This window comes from Mirounga leonina, unplaced genomic scaffold, assembly GCF_011800145.1.
Source record: "Mirounga leonina isolate KUSES-001 unplaced genomic scaffold, KU_Mleo_1.0 Mir_127, whole genome shotgun sequence".
Classification (NCBI taxonomy): Eukaryota; Metazoa; Chordata; class Mammalia; order Carnivora; family Phocidae; genus Mirounga; species Mirounga leonina.
In genome coordinates, this window is record NW_023270316.1 from 57655386 (window position 1) to 57682587 (window position 27202).

At 39.0% G+C, this 27202-nt stretch overlaps 1 protein-coding gene across 1 annotated transcript; it reads right to left on the minus strand.

Annotated features, from left to right (window-relative positions):
- Positions 1-1577: 1577 nt before the first annotated feature.
- MED4 (mediator complex subunit 4) lies at positions 1578-18789 on the minus strand. The gene is made up of 7 exons (XM_035003388.1): positions 18610-18789; positions 14441-14507; positions 10548-10718; positions 7576-7633; positions 6047-6133; positions 4275-4406; positions 1578-2471 (listed from the first exon to the last, which is right to left on the minus strand). The coding sequence occupies exons 1-7, from the start codon at positions 18732-18734 to the stop codon at positions 2299-2301; spliced, it is 813 nt and encodes a 270-aa protein (XP_034859279.1). The 5' UTR covers positions 18735-18789; the 3' UTR covers positions 1578-2298.
- Between the last annotated feature and the right edge of the window lie 8413 nt (positions 18790-27202).

Consider the following 27202-nt stretch of genomic DNA (forward strand, 5'->3'; position numbering starts at 1 on the left):
CAACAGATTTCATTCAAATGGCCATAAAATCTGTTGTTACAAAGAAAATCATTTTCCCATACAAACATTGTAATTAGGGAGATACATCCTGGCCAAAGGTTTGGTCTCATAAAAACTGCTGAAAAAACTGTTAGAATGATGATACAACAAAATTGTTAATTGAAAATATTAACCAAATACAGTAAAATGGTCTTAAGTGTATAGGTGGCCTAAATATCACGGCCTAAGGAACTATAACAGAACCCACAAATGTTTGCTAATGTGGGTTCCCACACACTTTCTGTGCCTGCCATCCTTGAATCAGACCTTCAGCTGCATCAAAGCCATCTTGTAGAACAGAGTCCAAACTTTTCCATTCCTTGGCATTTTAAAATGGTGTCAAGTTAACTTTTGATGCAGAAAACAAAAGAATGTTAACATGAAAAAAACATACTAAAGCAGAAAACAGTACAATGAACTTCCACATACCCTACACTCAGATTCCATTAAGTACCAAGACTTTGCCTTATTTGCTTTAGCTCTCTACTTTCCACTTCCTTTTCCTTGGCTGTGTATCATCTATCTATATTTTTTTAATTAGGCAACCAATATTTTACTATACCGCATAATACACTGTTATGACTAATTTATGCATATTGGCATATGTTGAATTCACATTAATACAAAATAAACTGAACTGTCAGATAATTTATACTTTATTAGAATTCCAAACTAGGCTACTCATTTCATTCCTTGTATTATTCAAGATACCAATCTAAAAACATAATTTTGTTCCCAGCAAACTGCTGAAATTGGAAGACAAATGTTTTTCTAGAGGCCATTTTATTAAATACTAAATACTAAATTTTATTAAATACTAAAAAGGAAAAGAAGTTGGAAAAATTGAATTCTCAGTTCATTGCAAGGATGTAGATTACTAAAAACTATATAGTATCTCAGGAAATACATTGTTTTAAAAAATGTATACATGTGGATCTTTAAAAAAGACCAAGAACCTATCCGAAAATATTAATATGGTCTCTTGGTAGAAGTTTTTCTTTGTAATTTACTGTATTTGCTAAATGCTCCACTATGAATGTTGTATTATTACTTTTGCAATCTGAAAAAAAATGTAAAAAGTACACAAAGACAAATTGTAGTTGTATAAGCGTATTATTTAAACATGGAGGTTAACCATTAAGTTAAAAGTGGTTAAAAGTGATTCCTTCTGGAAAATGCAGGAAGAGGGAAGGTGAAGGCAAGAGATAGCTTTCCTTCTAAACCTTTCAGACAATCCAATCTATTATTCTTAAGATCAGACATTATTATGGTAAGCTTTTTCAGTTACTTAAAAAAAAACTAGTGGGAAGACTAATGGGAAAAAAAAACCACAAAAAGCAACTTCAATTTATTTCTTCTAAGAATGTCAGTATGGGCCTTTGTGAAACCTACTAGTTGTGATTACTAGTTTAGCTGTATGCAGTCCATCATGTTCATTCACACTCCAGAGTTCTATTTATGTATAAAATGCAACTGGATTTACAAAAATAATTTCTTACCTATACTGAAGGCATATTTCAATTAAAACAAAAAGCATACAGAGTACAAACAAAAGTGAGTTTATTTACAAAAATTACAATAATTACAGATAGTACAAATTGAAACAATCTCCCCCGTTACTGTAACAGAAGCTACCAGCCTTCACTTTCAAATGAGGGCTTTGTTATTTCAAGATATGATACACATTCAGTGATCCACTGCCCTTATTCTAAATAATTCCAGGGGCTGATGAGTGGTATGTACATGGGTCATTTCTCTCCACTTTTATTCCCAGAATTACTGTGTACAAGTTCAACATAACTACACTATAACAGGGTAGAGCGGCACTGAGTATTTTTTTTTCCCCAACAGTAAATTTTGATTATTCTTTAAATATTCACTTAGTGATTTAGAATTGAAACCATGATTTTTGGCTTTAAAAAGAAAGTCCAGTGATTTTTGATGGGTTGCACAATTCCACTATAGCCAGTATTACCTGGCTATTTTTTACAGGCTTCCAATTGTTTAAGAAACAGAATTCCACAGTATTCTATTCTGTTTTGTTTGTTTTTTAGAGAGGAAGAGAGGTGGGGGAAGGGGCAGAGGGAGAGAGGGAATCTTAAGCGGACTCCACACCCAGCACGGAGCCTGATGCGGGGCTTGATCTCACAACCCTGAAATCGTGACCTGAGCCAAAATCAAGAGTCCAGCGCTCAACCGAGCCACCCAAGTGCCCACCCCATAGTATTCAATTCTGTATGAATTTTGTCTTTTATGTTTTTAATCAGAGTCACTACTACTGCTAGACGAGTCTGTTGACATAACTTCTACATCATCTTCATTTTCTTTATTATGCCCCGGAGGTTCCAACAAAAAGTCATTACTGTGATTTGGTGGTAACATATTCATTGACATGTCATTTGACTGCCATGGATATTGTGGAGCAAGGACATCTGGAGAAAAGAAAGAAGCATATGTAACAATACTTCTACCAGTAATCAATTTACTTCTTCATTACTCTTCCCTCATGCACAGAATCTGAAGTAAATATTTTTTTAAGGCCAGGAATCAAAATGTACATTTGGCTAAATTAACAAAGATCAAAGTTATCAAGGAAAAGCATGATGTTTTATTAACTAGAACCTGTGTTTTTTTTTTTTAAATCTTGCTTCCATCTAAGTAACTTTAGTCAGTTGACCTAATTTTTCTTTTGTAAGACCCTGACAATGACAAATCAAATGTTTCTTATACATATCTATGTAAACTATATGCAGATATATAGTAGGTCATGTATATTATTCTATATATTTTAAATAGCTAACATGTACTACACTAAGTATTACAAGTCTAAACTGCCTCTTAAGCTTTAAAACCACTCTTCTCCCTGGACCCTGAAAATGTTTCTCCTTTGCCAGCAGCCACAATGTTAATCTTTGTCAGTAGAGGGCACTGGAGGGACTCTGTAAGGGAAACAGGACTGAGGGATCCGATGCTTCCCTTCTCTCCCCGTGGTGCCTGGCTGGCAGGGGGACGTCAAGCGGTGATCTCAGCCCCTAGCAAGTTACAGTGGCGTCTAAGTCTCACCATCACCCTAAAGGTGGCTTCCCAGCAAGGCTCCCTGGAACCCTAGTGGATAATTTCCTGCTTGCCGGCTCCAGCCTGTGAATAACCTCATCTAACTTCTCTGCCATCCCGTGAGCCACAGCCACCCTCTTGAGGGTGCCACGGTATGAACTGAGGATGGGGGTGGGAGAAGCCTCTTCTCAGTGGGTCCCTTCCTTGGGTACTCTGCCTGGTCCTAGTAGTAGCTGCTCCCCACTTCTCTTATTACTGTATTTTTTAAAAACAGTTCTCTTTACCCTTTAGTAGTTAGTATCTTGTTACTAATTAATAATTTTTAAAATTTTCCTTGTTCATACTGCCTCCTGACTGGACTGTGACTGGCATGTAATATGGAATAATCAAAATGAGAAAAATGCAAAGATATCAAGGGAAACTAAGGTACAGTGAGTTCTCAAGTTTGTACTTTCGTTAAAATGATGTTTACAAAGCATTCTTAACACAGGAACATCTTTACAATAAAATGTGAAGCAGAAAAGCATTATCTAGAGCATGTTTTTAACACTGTAAAAAATAAGAGAAAAAATGAAATAGGTGAAATATTAAAAGTGATTGCTCAAAAAAATCAGTTTATACTTTTTAAATGTTCTACCAAATCAAAACAAGTCACCTACAAAAAATAAAAGATGGGGAGCATAAAATAAATCTAAGAATAACACAAAACTATACATAAAACTTAAGGAAGGCTGAAATTCAGAATGAACCAAGTCTCACAAAAGTGCTATTTTATTTAGTTATTGAAAAGCCCATAAAAAGCTATTATTCATTTTGTTATTCAATTTGGGAGGTTTTCAGGAGTAGGTTCACTTTGTATTCTTTCTTATTCAGAATATTTCTTATTCTGTTTACACAGTATATTTCACAATTTTAAAAAGCTGTTTAGATTTTAATAAAAGAGAGGCCTAATGCCCAAGAAAAATAACCTATTAACAAATGAGAGAAAAGTCAATTTATTCTAATTTCATGAACTCCAGCTAGAACAGTTTTTAAACTAGAGAGAGCAGGATAATTGGCAGAAAACCCAGCTATTAAAACAAGCTGGGTCTAGAACCCAAACTTGTTCAACAGCCAGATATTCCATCATCATGTCTGCAACACCTTGGTCTGTCTGAGGGAACCATTCTGATTAACATTACCTGGCAATCTGCCTGCTGCAAGTGCATCCCCTGGTAAATGACCGTTAACACCATTAGTGGAAGGATTGTTCATCTGACCCAATAATCCACTTCTCATCTCTAAATCAGTTGGGTATGGTCTCCGTGGGTCCCCTAAAAAAAGACTGCTTTTAACTCAGTCATATGCAAAATAAGCATTAATACGTCTCTGAAGTACTGATTTTCCTTGATTTGCTTTGAAAAACTCAAGACACCCATTTTCAATTTTGGAACAGGAAGGTCATCTTATCAATTGTTATTAAGAGCACAAAATATTAAATTTAAAAATACATGCATTTCTTCTTTGAATCTGTACAGTAATATACTATTATCTATACAAAAAAAAAAAAAAAAAGAGGGGCACCTGGGTAGCTCAGTTGTTAAGCATCTGCCTTCAGCTTAGGTCGTGATCCCAGGGTCCTGGGATCAAACCCCACATCAGGCTCCCTGTTCAGTGGGAAGCCTACTTCTCCCTCTCCCACTCCCCCTGCTTGTGTTCCCGCTCTCACTGCTCTCTGTCAAATAAATAAAATCTTTAAAAAAAAAAAAAAAAGTCTGCCATTTTAGCAATTACAGATGACAAATTAAGAAAATTATAATGATCTTCATTCTTCTAACTTACCTGCATTTCTAGTAAGAAAATAACGATACATACTCTGAGAGAATAAATAGATCATGACACTTTTTTTTTTTTTAACAAGGCAGAAAGGACTGGAATGCTTATTTGAAGGACTGTCTAAATTGAAACTTTTCCTAACCAACCTCTTTGATCTTATCATTTAAAGACTAATTCCTAGATCTTTCCAGTGGAGGAATATCAGGAGCCAATGTTCATTTCTAATCATGAAAGCATACTATTTAGTTTGGGGATGACGAAAACTTGGCAGATTTGGACCAACTTTTTGGTAATATTTCTTACTCACTCCAGATCACTTACCCCCAAAACTGTAAATTAACCTTAGTGTTTTTAATATAGTAAAATACCACCATCATGAATTACTGATGTTGAGATACTATCTCCCACTCCTCCCAGAAGACTGCTGCTCGACCTTAGGTCCCTGTCTTATAAATGTTTTATGTACTGTCAATATGTTCGTAGTTTGTTAGTCTTTTTTACTGTTTCTAATTACTCCAGCTATATCCAGTCCCATGTGTTTGCTGTTGGGTGCTCAGTGCTTCACCTTTATCACTGAAGAGTTGGGATTGTCTTGATTCCAAGGCCAGAACCCTTGACAAAACCCCAATGGTTCTAAAAAGTGGGCTTCTGGCCAGCCTGGGTGTTATAGGCATATAAATCTATAGCTTTAGAATCATCACATATCAACTTATACTTTTAAACATTAATTTATGATTTTTCTTTAAAAAGGACAGAAACAGGGATGCCTGGGTGGCTCAGCTGGTTAAGCAGCTGCCTTTGGCTCAGGTCATGATCTCAGGGTCCTGGGATTGAGCCCCACATGGGGCTTCTCCCCTCCTCTCCACTTGTGCTCTCTCTCACTCTCTCTCTAATAAATAATAGCTTAAAAAAAAAGGACAGAAACACAGTCCGTGTGGCAAAAGCTTTGTAGAAAACCAAACTAATAAAACCCATGGCCCACATTATTACTTATAAGATACTAAAGATATGAAAATATATAGCAGATGTTCCTAAGGATAAATACATTCTATATTTAAAGCATTTTCCTATTTTTAAGTACAGTCACCTAAGAATTTTCAAAACCATATACATCTAATAAAAAGAGAAGTATTTTTACCTGGAACCCAGGTCAGTGGGGCACATACAGCATTACTTGCACTAATCCTATGTGCATACTTAATTATTTCTTCAGAGGAGATGGCACCTGAGAGAGTCAAGAGGAGAGATAACATGTTAGTCTAGTAACTTACAAGTGTATAAACGCATGCCTCATAGTCACACATATTTAATTTTAAATTACCTGAAAATAGGATAATCTGAGTTGCCTACCTTCCCTAATACCTAATAATATGTATATTGTTAAACTTAAATCATATAGATTTCCCAACTAAAGAACAAGACATCTAGAAAAAACAGCTAACAAAGTATCAAATTTGGGACATTAGCATGACTAAATTCACTAATCTCAATTATTAACTACCATTAAATATTCTTACTGTTCTCAAAGCAACAATGAATACAAATAAAGTAGAGGAAGGAGTGTTTTGTTTTCCAGTGACATCTAAACTATTAAATTAGAGCAGCAGTTCACACTATACCACTCAATGTTGGCTTGATGTGACCCTATGATTATAAGTAGACCTAAGTAGAAACATGTCCACAATATATTCATTAGATTAAAAAAAGTAAGCTGCTAATAATATGTGTAGCATGACGTGATTTTTGTTTTAGGATATACATACACATATGTATTTGTACTGTTATTATAGGTGTATTAAACATCTAAAAAAATGAACACACACCAAACATTAACAGTAGTTATCTGAAACAGGAAAAGAAGAAGAAAGACAACTTTGAGGTGATTAAAGGTAAATCATCTACAAATCAAAAGCAAGTAACCAAAGTTTTAATTCTAACTTTTAGTACCTAAACTAAAAAATCCAAAATGGAAGTTTTTTACCTTTTTTTTTTTTTTTTAAAGATTTTATTCATTTATTTGAGAGAGAATGAGATAGAGAGAGCATGAGGGGGGGGAGGGTCAGCGGGAGAAGCAGACTCCCTGCCGAGCAGGGAGCCCGATGCGGGACTCGATCCCAGGACTCCAGGATCATGACCTGAGCCGAAGGCAGTCGCTTAACCAACTGAGCCACCCAGGCGCCCAAAATGAAAGTTTTTTAAAGAGAGAAGTGGGACAGGAAAAGAAGGCATGTTAGGCATCTGCACCATTAAATGTGCACATATCCCAAAGCCACATCTAGTTTGGACTTCAGGACACTCCAGTCCCACTCCAGTTGCCCACTGTACATTCTCTTTCACTCTCTGTCCTGTCTTTTAAGATCCAACTCACATCCCACTTGCTTCCAGCTCACAGTTCTCTTCCCTTCTTATAAACTCATTGTCTTTACTGCATATTCAGATACACAGCCAAACTTGCCTTATATTATTGCTTCTTAGAACCTGAAAAAGGTGTGATACCTCCCCAATGATACACAGCACAGTGCTAGCACCTGGCAGACACTTTACGATAAAAATTTAATGGAATCACTTCAATAGCAGCAAATGATTACCAATAATACTCTCATCCATTTCTCGAACCCAAAACTTGGGATTTTTCAGAAAGTCATTCAGTATTCCCACAATACTTACCTTTTCTTGCTTTTTCTATTGATTTGAGTTTTTCTTTTGCTTGGTAAACAGCTGTTGCCTAATTTGAATATTAAAAAAAGAAATATGGTTTATTCTTAACTATATCAAGCAGAATTTTTGGCTTAATTCACAAAATCATTAATCCTATAGGAACAATATGCAAAAGTTGGAAATCCCCACAATTTATTTGTAATGTTTTGAAACACCATTTGGGAATCATTTATTTCAGTTGGTTAAGGAAAGTAATAATATATATTCATGAATCAGTCTTCATTTACAAATTAATTGTTAGAAACAAAGTGTAAATTGGATTGTTTACTTTTTTTAAAAGATTTTATTTTTGAGAGAGAGAGAGAGAGAGAGAGAGAGCCTATGAGTGGGGGGAGGGGCAGAGGGAGAAGCAGACTCCCCACTGAGCAGGGAGCCTGATGCGGGACTCATTCCCAGGACCCTGGGATCATGACCTGAGCTGAAGGCAGACACTTAACCGAATGAGCCACCCAGGAGCCCCTAACATTTTTTTTCTTTATGCCTTATCGGAAATGCATAAGAGATCCACACCACATACCACTCCCAAAGCATCCTATTCTTGCATTTAGTTCAAGGACAAAATACCAAAATATTTTTTTTCTAGTTTACAAGACACATTCCCGGATTGATAGTCTTACTCATTTATACATTACCATTACCTCCATACTTAATGACTCCTATAATGAAAACACCCACCAACACCCCCAAAACCCCCTGAAAGGTACATTAAAGGGTAAAATGAAGTTAAGCTAATATATGCATCCTCAACTATAACACAGTGGTTAAGAGTATGGAGTCAGAGAGAACTAGGTTTAAGTTCCATCTCTCTACTTTTCACTCTTCCTGGGCAAGGTAGTTATTAATTTAAAATCTCGGTTTCTTCATCTGTAAAATGCAATAATGGTACTAACCTAGCATAATTGTTATGAAGACTGAGATAATACATGTAAGCTGCAAACAAGCACAAGGCCTGATGCATAAGTGTTCAGTAAATGTTAGTTGCTATTACCTAAATCATAAAATTCAGTCTCTTTATGGTCCTTGTGTTAACTGTCTTTAACTCAATAATTACATTTTTGGAAATCAAATCTAAAGAATATAATCTGAAACGCAGAAGATAAAAAAGACCCTTCTGCAATGATATTCATCAAAGCATTATTTATAACAGCAAGTTGCAAAGCTAAGCAAAGAGGATACAATATATGAAAAATGCTTAAATTTTAATAAAGAGTAATAGAAAGCCAGTTAGTAACTAAGCCTACTAATTATGAGATAAAAAATGAAAACCTCTGAAAAAAAAAAAATCACTTGTTGTACACCTGAAACTAACGTAACATTATGTGTCAACTAGACTTCAATTTATTTTTTTTTTAATTTTTTTTTAAAGGTTTTATTTATTTATCTGAGAGAGAGAATGGGAGACAGAGAGCATGACAGGGGGAGGGTCAGAGGGACAAGCAATCTCCCTGCTGAGCAGGGAGCCTGATGTGGGACCCGATCCCGAGACTCCAGAATCATGACCTGAGCCGAAGGCAGTCGCTTAACCAACTGAGCCACCCAGGTGCCCCAACTAGACTTCAATTTAAAAATCAATTATAGGGCGCCTGGGTGGCTCAGTTGGTTAAGCGACTGCCTTCGGCTCAGGTCATGATCCTGGAGTCCCTGGATCGAGTCCCGCATTGGGCTCCCTGCTCGGCAGGGAGTCTGCTTTGCCCTCTGACCCTATCCCCTCTCATGTATTCTCTCTCATTCTCTCTCTCTCAAATAAATAAATAAAATCTTTAAATAAATAAATAAAAAATAAAAATCAATTATAAGCCTACTGGAAAATTAAAAAAAAAATACATCTAAGACGGAAATGAAATGCACAAAACTATGAATAAGGGCAATCTGAACAGAGGTACTAACACAATCTTTTCCTCTTCTTTCTACTTTTCTGTATTTTCTGAATATCTTCGGTAAGTATTACTTTCTTAATGGAAAATAGATTTCTTTACATATTTTTTTTTTTTAAAAAGCATTTACTTGGGGTCATTTCTTCAGCAGGAGTGGTTAATTTACCCTGAACAACTCAGGTTTCTATTTATTGGAGCCCATTTTGACACATTTTGAAGATTCAACAGGGATAAAGTTTCCAGCAATGTCTGGTCCATATGAGAATCAAACTCAGCTGTTTCTGTAATACCATCATATAACAATTACATTAGTTAGTATTTGGTAAAATAACTGGGCAAATAATAGCAAAGAAATTGCTTTTTTGAAACAGTAGCCAAGAACAAGAGGAACAAAAAACTAGAGTCCTTGACATATGCCCAAATCCCACCTAGTTTAGAATGGAAGACTAAATAAGTTAATGTAAATTTTAATCAATTTTTAAAATTGATACATACTTCTACTGATTTCAAAATATTTTTAAAAGCTGAGGTAAAGATTTAGACTACTAATAACTGAAAACTTCTAACAGGACAGGATAAAAGTATGACTTCCCAGTTCTATTAATTCAATCCTGTGAAATCTTTAAATAATGAAAATATGGGGCGCCTGGGTGGCTCAGTTGGTTAAGCGACTGCCTTCGGCTCAGGTCATGATCCTGGAGTCCCGGGATCGAGTCCCGCATCGGGCTCCCTGCTCGGCAGGGAGTCTGCTTCTCCCTCTGACCCTCCCCACCTCATGCTTTCTCTCTCTCTCAAATAAATAAATAAAATCTTAAAAAAAAAAAAAAATTAAAAAAAAATAAATAATGAAAATATGGTTCAAAAATAATGCAGACTATCTAAAAACATTAAGTAAAATAGGGAATGACAATGGCCTTTCATTTAACCAAACTGACAAGTTGTCGCTTTTAGACTTGGAAAGTCAAGTTTTCTGCCACTTCAAAATACTTGATTTCTTTTTCAGAAATAGATTAATATCCTTTTTTACCTTATCTTCTATCAACTTACCAGTATTTGTTCTGCTTCCTTTAGCTGTTTTTGTAGTTGCTGAATATCACTGTCTCTCTTCTCCACTTCCTTTTCTAAAACTTGCATTTCATGATGGATTTTTCCCTGATTCAGTGCCAATTTCATCAGTTCTTGAAATTCCCCATCTCTGTGAATTAACAACTCCAGGACCTGTCAGATAACAGTTGATTAAAGCAGACAGCAGAATAATGAAAAGTGACATTCCAACGAAGCAAAGAATCCACATGTGAATTCGCTAGGCTGTAAAATTTTAATACCTTCAAAGTATTATTCTAATCAATGTTAAGAATAAAAATAACCTATGATTATTTTGGAAAACAGATTAATATCAAGACTTTCTACTTTTTCTAATTATATGCTATTCTTTCATACAAACAAGTCTTCAGAACTACCAATATGCCAAAATGAGGTTTATTCATTTCCCAGGTAAGATAAAATTTTAAAGTCTTTCCTTAAAAATATAATGTAATGGAGGTTCCCCCAAAATCTTGTATTTGAGATGATTTTAGTTAACACCAAGAACTTTAAAAAATTTCTACAAAATAAAGTCTGATTAAAAAATGGGCAAAGAAACTGAATAGACATTTTTCCAAAGACATACAAATGACCAAATGTACATGAAAAGGTGCTCAAAATTACTAATCATCAAAACCACAATTGGGTATCACTTCACACCAGTTACTAAGGCTATAATCAAAAAAACAAGCCGTAAGAAGATGGCAAAGATGTGGAGAAAAGAGAACCCTTGTGCACTGATGGTGGGAATGTTAACTGGTGCAACCACTATGGAAAAACAGTATTGAAATTACTTAGAAAGTTAAAAACAGAACTACCGTATGATCCAGCAATTCCACTTCTGGGTACTTATCAGAAGGAGATGAAATTATCTCAAAAAGATATGGGCACCCACACATTCACTGCATTATTTACAATAGCCAGGACATGAATGCAAACTAACCGTCCATCAATATATGAATGGATAAAGAAAATGTGCTATGTATTTTTTTTCAGTTTTTATTTACATTCCAGTTAGTAATAATACAGTGTAATATTAGTTTCAGGGGTACAATGTAGTGATTCCACACTTCCACATACTACCCAGTGCTCATCAGAGTGCATTCCTTAATCCCCATCGAAGGACGCCTGGGTGGCTCCTCAGTCGGTTAAGTGTCTGCCTTCAGCTCAGGTCATGATTCCAGGATCCTGGGATCGAGTCCCACATCGGGTTCCTTACTCAGCGGGGGAGCCTACTTCTCTGCCTGCTGCTACCCCTGCTTGCATGCTCACTGACAAATAAATAATATCTTTTAAAAAAATTCCACATATGAGCAAAATCGTATGGTATTTGTCTTTCTCTGACTGCCTTATTTCACTCAGCATAATACTCTCTAGCTCCATCCAAGTTGCTGCAAATGGCAAGATTTCATTCTTTTTTATGGCTAAGTAATATTCCATTGTGTGCACGCGTGCATGTGTGTATATACCACCTCTTTATCCATTCATCAGTTGATGAACATTTGGGCTTTTTCCATAATTTGGCTATCGCTGATAATGCTGCTATAAATACTGGGTACCTATATCTCTTTGAATTAGTAGAAAATGTGGGATGTATATACACAGAGAGAAATATTATTCAGCCATAAAAAAGAAGGAAATCTTGCCGTTTGTGATAACATGGATGGACCCTGAGGACATTATATTAAGTGAAATAAATCAGACGAAGACAAATACTGCATGATCTCACTTGCACGTGGACTCTAAAAAAGCCAAATTCATAGAAAAAGAAATCAGACTGGTGGTTGCCAGGGAGGGGGGTGGGCAAAATGGGTGAAGATGATCAAAAGGTACAAACTTCCAGTTTTAAGATCAGTAAGTTCTGGGGATATAATGTACAGAAACTGTGACAACAGTTAACAATACTGCATTGTATACTTGAAAGCCGCTAAGTTTAGCAACTTTAAAAAAGTTATTAAAAATGTACAGAGAAAAAATGGAATAGAAATTTTCCAAAGACACCCAAATCACCAATAGGTACATAAAAAGGTGCCATGGTTTCCTGTCATCTTCTTAAAAGTTCTTATCACAAGAAAAAAAAAAAATAGTAACTATGTGAGGTGATGTATGTTAACTAAACTTATTGTGATAATCATTTCACAATACATATATATATCAAATCATCATGTTGTATGTCTTAAACTAATGCAATGTTATATTTCTACTATATCTCAATTAAACTGGAAAATTAAAAAAAACCCAAAGCGCTAAACAGGATACAAAGACATTAAGACAAAATGCACAATTTTTTTAAAGTTACAAAATTGTATATAATCAACTATGATAGCAAATAAATGAGCAAAGCATTAAACTATAATGTAAGGAAACTTGACAATATAATTATAGTAAATGCTTCATAATGGCTACCTCAGAGTTGAACTGATCTCAGAAATACTTTTATGGTAAATGTATGATGCTTAAAAAACTTTCACAGTTACACATTTGTGCTATTATGTTCAAGAAAATATATGACTCATATTAAACCTGTGACGTCATGCACAGTATTGCTTTATGATGAAGATGGTTTAAAAAAGAGCAATTTCCAGAAATAGTAAATAAATTTTCAAATGGGCACATCCCACTAATATTTAATAGTTTCAATGAAAATTATACAGGAATTCACAGTACTAAGTATAAGGTTTAATTCTGTCCTGCGGTGGTGATGATAAGAACTATTAATAAGCTCTTCCTATGTGTACTTAACATGCACTATCATAAATCCTCGTAACAACTTTATGTGAAAAGGCACTGTTATTTTTTAAGGACAGAACTGCTAGTCCTTACAAAGTATAAGAAAGGTTAGTGCTGATTGGGCAGGTCTTAGTTATGACCTACTGAATAATCTGTACCTCTGGCAAGCTTATAATAAGTGCCTAGGAAGTAAAGTCAAAACTTGTATTTCATTTTGCTCATTTTGTAATAAATCTTTATTTAATTTCACAGGTATTCATCAATAAAGTATCTGAGACTGGCATTCCTCTATTAACGTATTTCTCTATAAGCTTTTTCTAAAAACTAAACAACATACAAAAAATAACTTTAATATCCCTAAAATTACCAACTTTTACTACTTGTAGCTTTATCTAATCCCTTCTCTCCACCTGAGGGGATTAATCTTTGAAGAAAAAAGTTTTATGATACTTCTCTATTGACAGTCAATCAAATTTCTCTGCCCTTAAAACATATAACATTAAGATAATGATGGGGCACAGAGCTATCTCATATCATTAAAAAGGTTAATCCTTCCCAGCTGTTTTAATTTTTTTAAAAATTATGGTAAAAAAACACGTAAAATGACATTTACCCTCTTAATAAGAAGTTTTTGGATCAGAAAAAAATTTTGCGTACTGTAGAAAATTACAAAGCACAGAAAGGAATAAAGAAAATAAAAACTTGTAAACTTAACATCCACAAAATAACTTCTATTAACAGTTGCATGCTCTTTTATTTCTATTCATTTTCAAGTTGCATTAGGGGAACCAAGCCCATAATAAAAGGTTACCTTATGAGAGCATTATTTTTTTTTCTTTCAAGTATTGTTTTAATCTCCATTCAACAAGCTTTGTTGGTTAACTCAAAAGACAAAAATGAATAAACTAGAACTATAAGAGAAAATAATACTGCTAAACCCTTAAGCAGCTATTTTCTTTTTAAGCAGTGTTACCTAATGTAAGTTATTCAAAGAAAATACCAATTTAAAAGCTGTCATTAATTTAACAGAATCCAATTTTCCTGTTCTCACACAAAGTAAGTGTAAATAGGGAAATTGCAGAAATTATGGGGATTTCTTGTTTGTAATTTAAAAAGAAGCCACTTACCTGGTTTTCCTCATCAGGTGGCAACAACTTTTGGTTTCTTGAAATTGCCAACATTTCTATAAGTTCTCTAAAAAAGAAAAACCAAAAACCAAAACATCTTTGCAAAATAAATACAATAGAAACTATCAACAGATCTCTACCTGACTGACTTGCTGGATTCATGGTACCCACAGCATGCTGAGTATACACAGCCCCTGCCCCACAGTGACTGTGCACCTGGACTCTCACCAGCAAGACTCAGTTGTGTTTGTTACCAGACCCATTTATGCAAGTTTTACTTACTACTGTAATTACATAAATATCCAGTACATAAATACCAATGAAATATGACTGTCAACAGAAAAGAGTTGTTTCCATAAAACACCCACTTACACTGGGTGGAGTCAGGGAAGGCTTCTCTAAGAAAAGCCAGCCATGAAGAAGAATGCTTGTAACTACATAGCTAGTTCAGGGGCCCGAAGATGGGTTTGAGGAAGTGTGGCCAGAATACAGTAGTAGGTACTGGGGAGCAGGATACAAAATGAGGACATGCGTAGTTAGGGAAGGGGCCAGATCATGTTAGGGCCTTGCAGGTCACCGGAAAGGACCAGTATTTCATTCCAGGTACAATAAGAAGTGACCAGATCTTTTTAAACAGGGAGATGACATGAACTGATTTATGTTTTTAAGCAACCTGCTAAGCTATCTGGAGAACGGATTTTAAGAGGGCTAGAATGGAAATCAAGTTAAGTGGCTTCTGTAGTGTTCCAGGCAAAAGATGATATTGGCTTTGACTAGATCCTAGCCACTAGGATTTAGTAATGCAAACAGGTGAAACATGTACAGACTCAGAATATATTTTGGAGGTAGAGCTGACAGGACTTGCTGATGGATTAAACAGACATTTTACGAAAACAGCGTGTTATATTAACCTTTTTCTTTACCCCATAGATGAGATATAAACAGTTGAGAACCTCTGGTCTACATAAAGGCTAGTTTCAGGGGTGGGGGTGGTGGGGATGGGAGGTACAGTGGGAGATGTGGAATGAGCCTTTTTCTGCCTTTCTTGCAAATCTGGGACTAGAAATCCACAGAAAACCTTAAAAGAGCTTGCCTTAGACACAAGAGTACAGTGGGAAGGAAAAAGCTGTAAGACTTAGTGCTGTTCAGTAGCAGTCCAGAACAAAGTGAAAACTTCTGTCCTCCCCAATGGTAAAAAGAGGCTGAAGGAACCCCTGAGCCCACTCACTGGTTACAGGTGTGGGAGACAGAGCCCTGTCCCGCTACAGAAGAAGCTGTACTCCTGGCATATCAAATTAGAATCCATCCACAATTCCCCACAGAAATATAATTTACATGGGGGTTAAATCGCATATTATTAATGGTACTACACTTCAGGTAAATTATAGATAAACAGATTAACAGGCTGGTGTGGAAACCTCAAGACTCCTATCAACATGGTTTATGGAGGACAATTGAGTTCTGAGTCACAAACATGTTAAGAAAAACTTGTAGACTATAATTTGTGTTTCTATTTTTAAAATTCTTCCAAAGACTACCTCATTCTTTCACATTTTACAAAGTAACAAATATACTGATTCTCCCTCTCCTCCTGCCCCTCCCCTGCTCATGCTCTTGCACTCTCAAATAAAAAAATACAATAAAATAAGTTCCTCCAAAGACTACCTCATTCTATCACATTTTACAAAGTAATAAATATACTGTAAAGCTATATAACCAGGTAACAGTAGAAAATATATCCTAAATTTCAAACCCACTATTTTCTAAAGTCAAGAGGTTACATTAGTTTTTCTTTCCAATTTTTCATAAAAAATGCAAACGAGAAAAATTTCATTAAGAGGATAATGACGAATTTCACAGATCACAGAAGTATATGCAGCTATATCTGATTGCTAACATAATGGGATTTTTTTCTGAAAGCCAATCACACTGGCATAGCCTCATTCTGTGAAGTCTCAGTAAGTCTTAGGTGGCCAAGCACAAAGTGACATCTCTTCCACTACCACCACCAACCATCTCCAGGGTCACAAAAGAGGTAAATTTTCACTCACTCACTGTCACCCAGTCTTTCTTTAGAGATGAACAATAACATGACAGATTAAGTCAGGAGAAAATCAGAGGAAAAGAAAAACAAACTTTTAAAGTAATGCTTATTACCAGGCTGCAAGGACCCCAAGAAAGAAGCAGCTTATCTCCAATTTGTCAACAGATTAGTAAGGACTGCAAATCAATGAGAAATCAAAGTGTTTTTAGCATTCCTGGGGAAAGGGCAATAGAACTACAGCTTCTTTTAGAGAAAGCAAAAGAGAACTCAGCACATCAACTAATCATGCACAACTACAAAGCTCAAGTGGGGAAGTTTCAGAAACAGATTCTTGAACATTTCATCAAACAGAAAATGCTATACTCAGGAATTGAGGAAACAATCAAAGAGGGAGAAAGATAAACTGGTCAACTTACAAGACAATTTCAATTTGGTCTCAACACAACTGATAAATTATTTAATTATGCTATCTCAAGCAAAGAGTACATGACTATCATGTATATGCACTTGGGCAGGTACCAACAGCAGCAGGAAAACACACCTCGGATACACAGAGCTATAGCCAAATAATCCAGAGGCAAGATCCTTAAGGTTGACTACCGAGTTGTCCAATGTCAGAAGAAATTTTCAAAGACCATTACCCTGTATGCATAGGTTCAAAAAAACAGTCTCCGAACTTGGTGAGTATGAAATACATACCAGGGTCACAAAACAGACAAATTATGTTACAGCAAGTAAACTCAGAGAAGAAACGAATTTACTGGGCTCCAGAGTAAAAGGGTGAGAAGTAATAGTTCATTAAATATACTAAGGCAAAGATTTGACATTCAAAGACCAAGATTCACCCAGAACAAAAGGCAGCAGACACTACTTCCCAAAGGGGGTGTCACTTCTTGAGAAATAAACATATTTACATTAAAGTGGCACACTAAGCTAGACATTTGGACTTTATCTCACTGGGCAGCAGGAACCTACCAAATATTTTAAAGCAGAAAAGTGATATGAGAAGTCTTTTAAAAAGACAGCCCTGCTCTTGGGCAATATAGAAAGTGCAGAAGCATAAAGACAAGTCGGGAGTCTGCATCAAAAGATAGGACGGTGGGGATGGGAACAAGAGGTCAAATCTGAGCAACATTTTAGGAGGAAGAAGCAGAACAATGTCAACATCCAAGTGAATGTGAGTTAAAGAAGGCTTCAACTTGACAAACTACCATGAACGATGGCAGAGTTAAGAGGAATGACATCCCATTTCTTCTACCTCTTCCATACTCGCTGCACTCCAGCCATCCCAAACTTGGAACTGCACCAAGTCGCGCGTGCTCATGCCTCCAGGCGTTTGCACCTGCTATTCCAGCTACCTGCCGCCTACAGAGTGCGGTGAACTCATTCTTCCCATGCAGTCCTTTCTCCAGGAAGCCTGCCCTGACTACAACTGAGACAGGCACCTATAGTCCTCAAGTTCCAGTAACCCGGGGCGCACGCCTCTGATTAAAAACGCACCCTAGGGCGCCTGGGTGGCTCAGTTGGTTAAGCGACTGCCTTCGGCTCAGGTCATGATCCCGGAGTCCCGGGATCGAGTCCCGCATCGGGCTCCCTGCTCGGCAGGGAGTCTGCTTCGTCCTCTGACCCTATCCCCTCTCATGTGTTCTCTCTCTCTCAAATAAATAAATAAAATCTTTAAAAAAAAAAAAAAAAAAAAACGCACCCTAGTGTCTGTTTACGTCTGTCTCTGCCCCTTGACACTGGGCTGCTCTATGTCCGCATCTAGTCTCCCCCTCACTACTGTCTCCCAGCGTCTGGGACCCGGGGCGGGGGTTCCTTAAACATCTGTCGAGAGTTCGTGGACGAAGGTACTCACACCTGGCGACCTCTAAGGTCCGCTACGATTCTGACAGTGTCGGGGTTCCAGGGTCACGGTCATTTCTAAAATGTCCTCTAAGGGGGGGGAAATGCATCTCGGAGTCCCGGAGGGTTGCGGACGTCAAGTCCACCATACTCGTGCACCGTCTTTGGGGGCGCGGCCTCCCCCGCGGAGCCCCAGGAACGAGCACCCAGGCAGGCGCGGCCGATCCACAGTCAGTCCTGCCGGCCCAGCCCAGTCAGGTCCTCAGACCGACGGCATTACCTCGACAAAACTTCCAGATCTTCCAGCGCAGACAGCAGCCGCTCTCGCGTGCTGTTACCGCCGGCCGCTCCAGAGCCGCCTCCCGGCCGCTCCTTCTCCTTCTCTCCACTCGAAGACGCCGCCATCCTCCCCACAGGCCCGCAGCCGGAGACTGCGCAGCTGAGCACCGGCGAGGAGAGGCGGGCTCCGGAAGCGGAAGCAAGGGTCACCGAGGCGGGGGAGGGAAAGAGGCCAAGGCCACAGCGCCCTCTATGCGCCTGGAGATGCACTGCGGGCGGCGGCGCCATCTGATGGGCCAGCGAGGGGTTCTCAGGTCCAACTCAGGGAGGAGAGCCAGAGAACAGGCAGGCACAACGCGTTCGGGTTGTCCTGCGCTTTATGGTTTTCAGGTAGGAATGGGAGGCTCAACGGATTTTAAGCATTTGAGGAAATTGCGTAATGACCTACGTCTTGTATCAGTTTCTTTGTGAAATGGGCTGGTGTCAGCATTAACCTAGCTTTAGTCTGCATCCCTATAATGCTAAACCCACCTTCCTGTTTGGCCTCTCTTAGCGGTTGTAAGCACCTTGGGACAGGGACCATAATCTGTCTTTTTTTCTTTATTGTAGTAAAATATACATGCCATAAAATTGACCCTGCTAATCATATTTAAGTGTACAATTCAGTGGCATTAAGCACATTCATGTGATTATGCTATCACCACCACCCATAACCTCACCATCCATAACCTCTTTCCCTCTTGCAAAACTGTAACTCTGTGCCCATTAAATAACAACTCCCCATTTCTTCCTACCCTAGCCCCTGACAGCCACCGTTCTACTTTCTCTCTCTATGAGTTTGACTACTCTAGGGACCCCAAATAAAAGAAATGATACAGTATTTGTCTTTTGGGGATTGCCTTATTTCACTTAGCATAATGTCTTCCACTTTCATCCCTGTTTTAACATGTGTCAGAATTTTCTTCTTTTTCAAGGCTGAATAATATTCCATTATATATAGATATCACATTTTGCTTATCCATTCATCCGTTCAGACACTTGGGTTACTTCCATATTTTCCATAACCATCTTTATAATCGTATATCTCCCAACAAAGTGTTTTGCTCTTTGATCAAGATGAATGTTGAAGTGAATGAATCAATATGGCACGTAAGTGGTGGTTTATGAAAACAGTTTAAATAATCGATATAACACAGATCCTAAAGTAAAGCCAAAACTCCACCTTAACCCACTTTTCCTGGAGAGAGCAATGTAGTCGGAGACTTTCCTTGCCAGGAAAACCCAAAGTTGCAACAGTATGGGGAATGTGGTTTCTGTATCAGGCCAGGTTGTAATTTTAAAAGATGAGATGGAGAGGTGTCACCTACAGAACAGCTAGGAGTGAGGCAGGAGTACCTTTCTCCATCATTCCATCATCCTGTCCTCTGGCCGTTCTTTTGGAGGTGCTGAGCCTGCTTCCTGCTGGGTACCCAGACTTGAGGATTTTCTCGAGGACTCATGCTATAAAAAAAAGCCATTCATAGCAACTGCCATATAATCCAGAATGCTGATTCATTCACTTACAAGGAAAAGTAATAATGCCAACGACAATTTTACTTACAGACAAACTTATATAGGAAGAAAAATTATCACCAGAATGTTGCTTGGTAAACTTGGATTCGAACAAATGAAGATAGATAAAAAATTAACTAATGTAACCATCAGGATTTGTATCGCCATAGCATAGGGATGTTTGTGTCAAAGGATTGGAATATTTGTGTTCACAGGTCAGGATACTTCTTCCCGAGACAGTGCAAGAGAAGTGAGGACACCTTTTCTTTTCCAACCATCCCCCACTTCAGCTCTTTGCTAACCCCTTCTCTGAATAGAGTCAATTGTCAGACAACGGACTATATTAGATTTAAGCTTCCTAATGATACTTGTATTCTAAACATGCCTCCCAGTAGCTCTGGTCAGTAATTTCTTATGTTAAGTTTCAGAGGGGCTAAACTCCTGCAGTCTGTGTTGATTTTGTTTACTCAGTTCTCACAGGTTCATCTTGGGCCATGATTATATTGGGGGGAGGGGAGAGATCCTATTAGTGTAGCCTCCACATAAAAATTCTGGGAAGACTCTCATCAATTAAAAAGGACCAATTATAGGTCCTACTTTACAGGCATAGAGGGTCAGTAGATGGACAGTATATGTGTGTTGTGAACTCCAGACCTCCTCAGATTTACTACAAAATCATATCCATATTGAACCTTGTCCACAGACTGAAAAGTAATAGCATTTTCTACAGGTATACTCTTTTGCAAACTGCAGATTCTGGTGTGATAAAGAAAATATGAATTATTTTTTATATATTATAATTAATATGAGTATCATATATTTTAATAGTATCTAGATAACTAATTCATGGTAATTCTGAATGTAGTTTCTCAATCTATAGATTCAAAGGGTAAATACTACCTTCTTGTGAAATGTTACGTATTTAACATGGTAGGCATTGGTCTGAGCACTTAAAAAAATGAACTCAATTAATTTTCACAACACCTCCTAGAGGTAAATACTGTCATTATCCCTAAATTACAGATATTGAAGCTGAGGAGGCAGAGAAATTCAGAGACTTGCCCCAAATCATACAGCTAATAAGTGGCAAAGGTGGGACCTGAACACAGAGTCTGGCTCCAAGGTCTGTGCTCTCAGCCGCTGGTTATCCTGTCTCTCTTTTAATTTTTTTTTTTACAAACTTTATTTAACACTTCGTGAAGTGGACAGCCTTCTTTTGGAGAATTGCCTGTCTCTCTTTTTAAAGAAAGAGGTGTCTTTATGCATTGAAAAAGAATTAGGAACCTCTGGTCTAAAATGCAAGCCCTTGTGAATGCACAGTTTGGGATTTTGAGTAAAAAGCAGCTACAAACTTTTGGTGTGGAGGTTTGGGTATGAAGCAGGAAATTCAACTGACCTGTCCCTAAGAGTCAGCAAAATACAGTGGCTACATATATTATGTGTATTTTTTTAAATTATTTTTTTATTTTTATCAAGCAATATATATAAAGGTCAAAAAGTCAAATACTGCTCAGAAGCTACCAAAACCCAAAAACCTCTCAGTCATACCTCCTCAGCCCCCATATCCTGTAACATCCTGCTCTCCCTAGTGGCAACTACTCTGGACATTCTTAACTGTTTCTTCTATGCTTTGTTTCCCTATTTTAAAGTAATTTGCACATATTCTATATCTTTATTCAGCTCTTTTAGAAATTTCTTTCCTGTTATGTTGAATAAGGATTTCATATCTCTTTCATGCCCCTTGCCCCCCCTTCTTCTGTCCTCTCAATAGATAGAATCCAATTTTTTGTTAAATCAACAGTCAGTTCTTTCCTTGCTACACTATTATTTACATATAATTATGTAATTATTATTTATTTGAGATGCCTAACAGATATTCCTGTAGAGATTTTGAAAAATAAAATGGAAAAGAACAGAAAATGTCTTGGACATCAAAGCACATTGCACTGCTTTGTGCAAACTTTTCAGTTACATATTTATGTATGTGTGTACTGGGTCAGATATAAAGTATATATTTTTACTGTGGATTGAAAAAGTTTGCAAGCACTGGGGACTAAGGAGGACACCAACCCTACCTCTTAGAAAAACAGCTCCTTCCACCTGAAGGGCCCCAAAGGGACAATCTGTGTAACTTTCGTATTCTGGGGGCAGAAAGGTGAAGCAAACGTGCATTGCATAGATGGACAGGGTTATAGGCTAAATTGTGTGCCCTCAAAATTCATATAATGAAGCCCTCCCACCCCAGTATCTCAGAATAGAACTATATTTGGAGATAGGGCCTTCAAGGTGATTAAGTTAAAATGAGGCTGTTAGGGTGGCCCTTCGTCTAATCTGATTGGTATTTTTACAGAAATATGTGAAGACGGCCAGAAGGTGACCTTCTGCAAGCCAATGAGACAAACCTCGGAAGAAACCAAACCAAACCTTGATCTTGGACTTCTCGCCTCCAGAACTGTGAGAAAATACATGTCTGTTGTTTAAGTCAGTCTGTGGTATCTTGTTAGAAGAACCTTGGCAAACTAACACAGAGAGGTTGCAAGTCAACGGACACCTGGAGATTTCCAAACACTGCCTTGCTTATGCCTTTGACTTCCCTGAACTTATCTTGATTTGTCCTCCTCCCCTGGCAAGACCGCACATTGGGCCAAACGAGCTGCAAATGGCTCTACATGAGACTGGGCATCCTTGTTCAGACCCTCTCCGCTGTCCTCGGCACAGTTTCCCACCATTTCCTCTTTCTCCAAACCTCCAACACCTCCTTCCCCTGATTCCCACTCTCAGCTTAGGACCTTGCTTTCTAACTCACTGAGAAAGAGGAGAAACCTGAACGTCCACACACTGTGGCCACCCCAAGGGCCACCCCAAGGGCCACCAGCATTGTGCACCTGTGCCCTGCAGATGGGCTGGCTACTGCCCGTGCCCTTTCCCTGCTCCAAGCCAGAGAACATTCTCTCTCTGTAGCTCTGTCTCTCTGAAGGCATTGCACCAGTGGTCCACCCACCTTCCAACTGTCAGTGTTTCATCCTGTACTTATCATTCCCATCACCATATCTGCTGCTATCTTCCTACTTTTAGAACATGCTTATCCCACTTTCCTCACCAGCAACCGCTTCACTTCTTTGCTCTCCTCTGCAGCAAAACACCTACAAAGAGTTATCTAAATATTTTGTTTCCAATTCCATTCCTTCCTTATACCCATTTCAATTAGTTTTCATCCTCATTTCCCCACCAAAACTCAGACTGCAAAGGTCATTGAAAACCACCGTGTTGCTCAATGTGATGGTTGGCATGCATTGTGCTCAATGGCTCTGCAGCTCTGCACCTGTCAATCACTCCCCTATCCTGGAGAACACTGTCTCCACTTGGATTTCTAGCATGCCAGGCTCTCTTCTTTTTTCCTCCTTCCTCCCTAGTCTCTCCTCTCAATCTCTCTGGCTGGTTCCTCCTCTCAACCCTGACCTCTACACAGAGGAGCGTTTGGGGGACTCTTCTTAGTCTTCATTTCCACCAACTCACTTTTGGTCGTCTCACCCATTCCAGGGGCTTTATTTTTTAAGATTTTATTTATTTATTTGAGAGAGAGAGAACACGAACAGGGGGAGGGGCAGAGGGAGAAGCAGACGCCCAGCCGAGCAGGAGGCCTGATGCGGGACTCAATCCCAGGACCCTGAGATCATGACCTGAACTGAAGGCAGATACATAATCAAGTGAGCCACCCAGGTGCCCCGAGGGGCTTTAAATGCTATCCATAGGCTGACTCCCAAATGTATATTTCCCACCTGGACCTGACCTCTGAATTCAGGCTTGTATATCCAGCTCCTACTACATACTTCTGTTATCGCACAGAGAACTGGTTCTGAACTCAGGTGGGGCTACACCCTGCTGGAAAATCAATACTCGAGACACTAGTGCTGCGAGGAAAGGAACGGTTGCTCTATTCAGGAAGCGGGGGGCAACCTGGGAAGATGATGGACTAATGTTCCAAAGACCATCCTCCTCATCCAGGTGAAGCTGGAGAAGGCACGGGAAATGGAGGGGGCTGCTCTGTGCTTGAGAAGCAGGTGCCCTGGCGGTTAGTCCAAGGTGGACATGACCCTGAACAGACTTGCTGGCATCAGCCGCGGCTGTTTTCCAATGCAGTCAGGCCTTATCTTCTGGGAAAGTCTGGTCCTTCACTCCTCAAGGCCAGTGGTCTGCAAGTCTCAAGGGAAGTAGGTTAGCTCTCCTGCACACCGAGGGACTTCGGTCAGCCAGCAAGGAGTGCATAAGCTTGAGGCAAGTTAGCCCTTGAGACTGGTTGGAGGGCTGTTACACTTCCACTTGGGTGTCTCAAATATATAGGCAAAACCGAATTCCTGATCTACACCCCCCACCCCCAACACACACAACACTACCTGCAGCCCCCCTCAACCCAGCTGATGGCAGCTTCTTCATTTTCATTGTCCAGGCAAAAAACATAGGGTTCTTCTTGACTCTTCTCCTTGTTTCTCACACACCACATCCACCCAGAAATCAAGATAGTTCTACCTTCAGGACATGTGCAGGACTGGTCCATGTCTCGTTTTTCCACTTCTAATCACAGGCCCACATCTCCATCATCCCTCAGCTACGTTTACCTTCCCACTGTTCTCTCTGCTTCTCCCCTCACATCTGCGGGCTATTCCCAACACAGCAGTCACAGGGATCTCTTTAAAACTCAAGTTAGAGCATGTTATTCCTCTGCTCAAAGTTCTGCAGTGGCTCTCCTTCCACTCAGAGTAAAAACTAAACACATTGACCTATGAGGCCTGGCACCGTCTGACCTGGCATTGCCCTTCTGACCCTTCCTTCTTTGCTTCCCTCTGCTCACTCTGCTCCAGCCATTCCAGTCCTCAAGCACACCAGAACAGTCCTGCCTGAGGGTCCCCTCACTGGCTAGTCTCCATGCCTTCATCCGTTGGGTCCCCAATAGTCAAATGGCTAACTTCTCACTTCCTGCAGGAATCTCCCTTTCGCAAGGAGGTCCACCTGGTTGTCCCTTTTCCTACTTCAATCTACCCCCACATTCCATTCTCTTTACCCTGCTCTGTTTTTTTCCATTGCATTTTTCATCTTCTAACATTCTGTAAGTTAGTTGATGTGTATTTTGCTAATTGTCGCTTCCACTGGAATGTGAGCTACGTGAGGCCAGAATTTCTTGTCTTTTGCTCACTGATATGGCCCCAGTACCAAAATGCTGCCTGACACAGGGCGGGCACCAATGACTGTTACTGGGTTTGTTGTTGACAGAGGTGCTAAAATCACCAAACAAACTGTCAATATCTGTAGTTTTGCCTCTAAATGGTAACACTTTGGGGCGCCTGGGTGGCTCAGTCGGTTAAGCATCTGCCTTCGGCTCAGGTCATGATCCCAGGGTCCTGGGATCGAGCCCCACATCGGGCTCCCTGCTCCACGGGAAGCCTGCTTCTCCCTCTCCCACTCCCCCTGCTTGTGTTCCTGCTCTCGCTGTCTCTGTCTCTGTCAAATAAATAAATAAAATCTTTAAAAAAAATAAAAAATAATAAATGGTAACACTTTATTTTCAGTCTTTTCTGTCCATATTCTCCTTGGGAATTCTCAAAAGCAACTCCAAATATTTATAAAATCCTCAACCAGAAATGGAATATTCCATTGACAGTGGTCATGGTTACTCTGCAACCCAACAAACACTAGTCCTAAAGCTTGTTTCCCCAGCCAGTTACCAAAGTAAGTTTGAAGGCTCATGTTCAAGGTCAAACCCACTAAAAGTGATGTAGAGAGTCAGATCCAGGCAATTCTCTCCCAGGTGTTAGGCCTTGAGAAAAGGAAAACAGGCTCAATACATTCATTAACTCTCTTCAAGAAGCAAAAACTTTGAAACTCTACTTCAGAGCATGGGCCTCAGAGCCTCTAATCCCAGGTGAAAATAACACTCAATTCAGGATCAAGCCTCCATCTCAAAAACACCATTTATGGTTTTTGAAACCATGAATTACCTCTCAAAAAGCTACTGGGGGAAGAGGTGGTTTCCCAGCAACTAGCTAGCTTTTAGGACAGCAACTTCAGTTTTTCCAATCAATTGCAAAGCCTCAAATGTGCCATTTAAACTGCCCTTTTTTTTTAGAGAGGAGGGGGGAGGGGCTGAGGGAGAGGGAGAGAGAGAATTTTCTAGAATGAACAGATCTTCTATAAATAAAGTCTTGTCTTCCTGAAATTCCCCAGGCATCATTGAAAACTAAATACTTCTTAGTAACTCAAAGGAAAGGTGGGTAACATTATTGGCCTCCTTTCATAGATTCATTTATTTTTTTCAACAAATATTTATTAAGCCCTGTTTATATGCCAGGGACCACACTAAATGCTGGGCCTGTAAAGGTGAACAAGACAATAGTGGTCAAGGAAGTCTTCCTGGAGGAAGTGAAAGCAGAAACTCCTAAAAAAGCAGATGGGGCAGAAAGACTGGCAGGGATAGAGGAAGGAAGAACTAGAGTAAGGAGTTAATGTCAGAGAATGGTTAAAATATCCCACCAACTTTTTTAAAATTTAATTTAATTAATTTATTTATTTGAGAGAGAGAGAGCAAGAGAGCAAGATGTGGGGGGTGGGGAGAGGAGCAGAGGGAGAGGAACAAGTAGATTCTGTGCTGAGTGTGGAGCCTGGCGCAGGGCTTGATCTCAAGACTCTGAGATCACAACCTGCGCTGAAACCAAGAGTTGGTCGCTGAACCAACTGGGCCACCCAGGGCCCCCGGTTTGTGCCAATTTATGACAGCAGTCCTAGGGAACTCATACAAGCTGGTTTGAATGAGTAGAAGTTTTCAATTCGATTCTAAGGAGATAGGGGTTCATTTCTTCTCATACAGAAAGCCACTTGCTAAGTGTTTCTTGGGCGCCTGAAGATTCATAAACGGAGTGCATTCATGTTAGCAGCATTGATTTGTGCATCATGAGCTGAAATAATTAAAAACATGTTGTGCTCATTAGTAGAAGCTGAAAGAGACCTCAGAGGCCGTCTGCTCTAGTCTGACCCCAGCCTGGGATGAAACA

What these genes read in the sequence shown, in the direction of transcription:
- MED4 (XM_035003388.1), bottom strand. Translation starts at nt 18,734, where the DNA reads ATGGCGGCGTCTTCGAGTGGAGAGAAGGAGAAGGAGCGGCCGGGAGGC. An exon ending in AGGAAGCAGAACAAATACTG is followed by an intron (nt 7,634 to 10,547) that starts GTAAGTTGATAG and finishes TATTCAAATTAG; the next exon opens with GCAACAGCTGTTTACCAAGC. An exon ending in AATAGAAAAAGCAAGAAAAG is followed by an intron (nt 6,134 to 7,575) that starts GTAAGTATTGTG and finishes TGACTCTCTCAG; the next exon opens with GTGCCATCTCCTCTGAAGAA.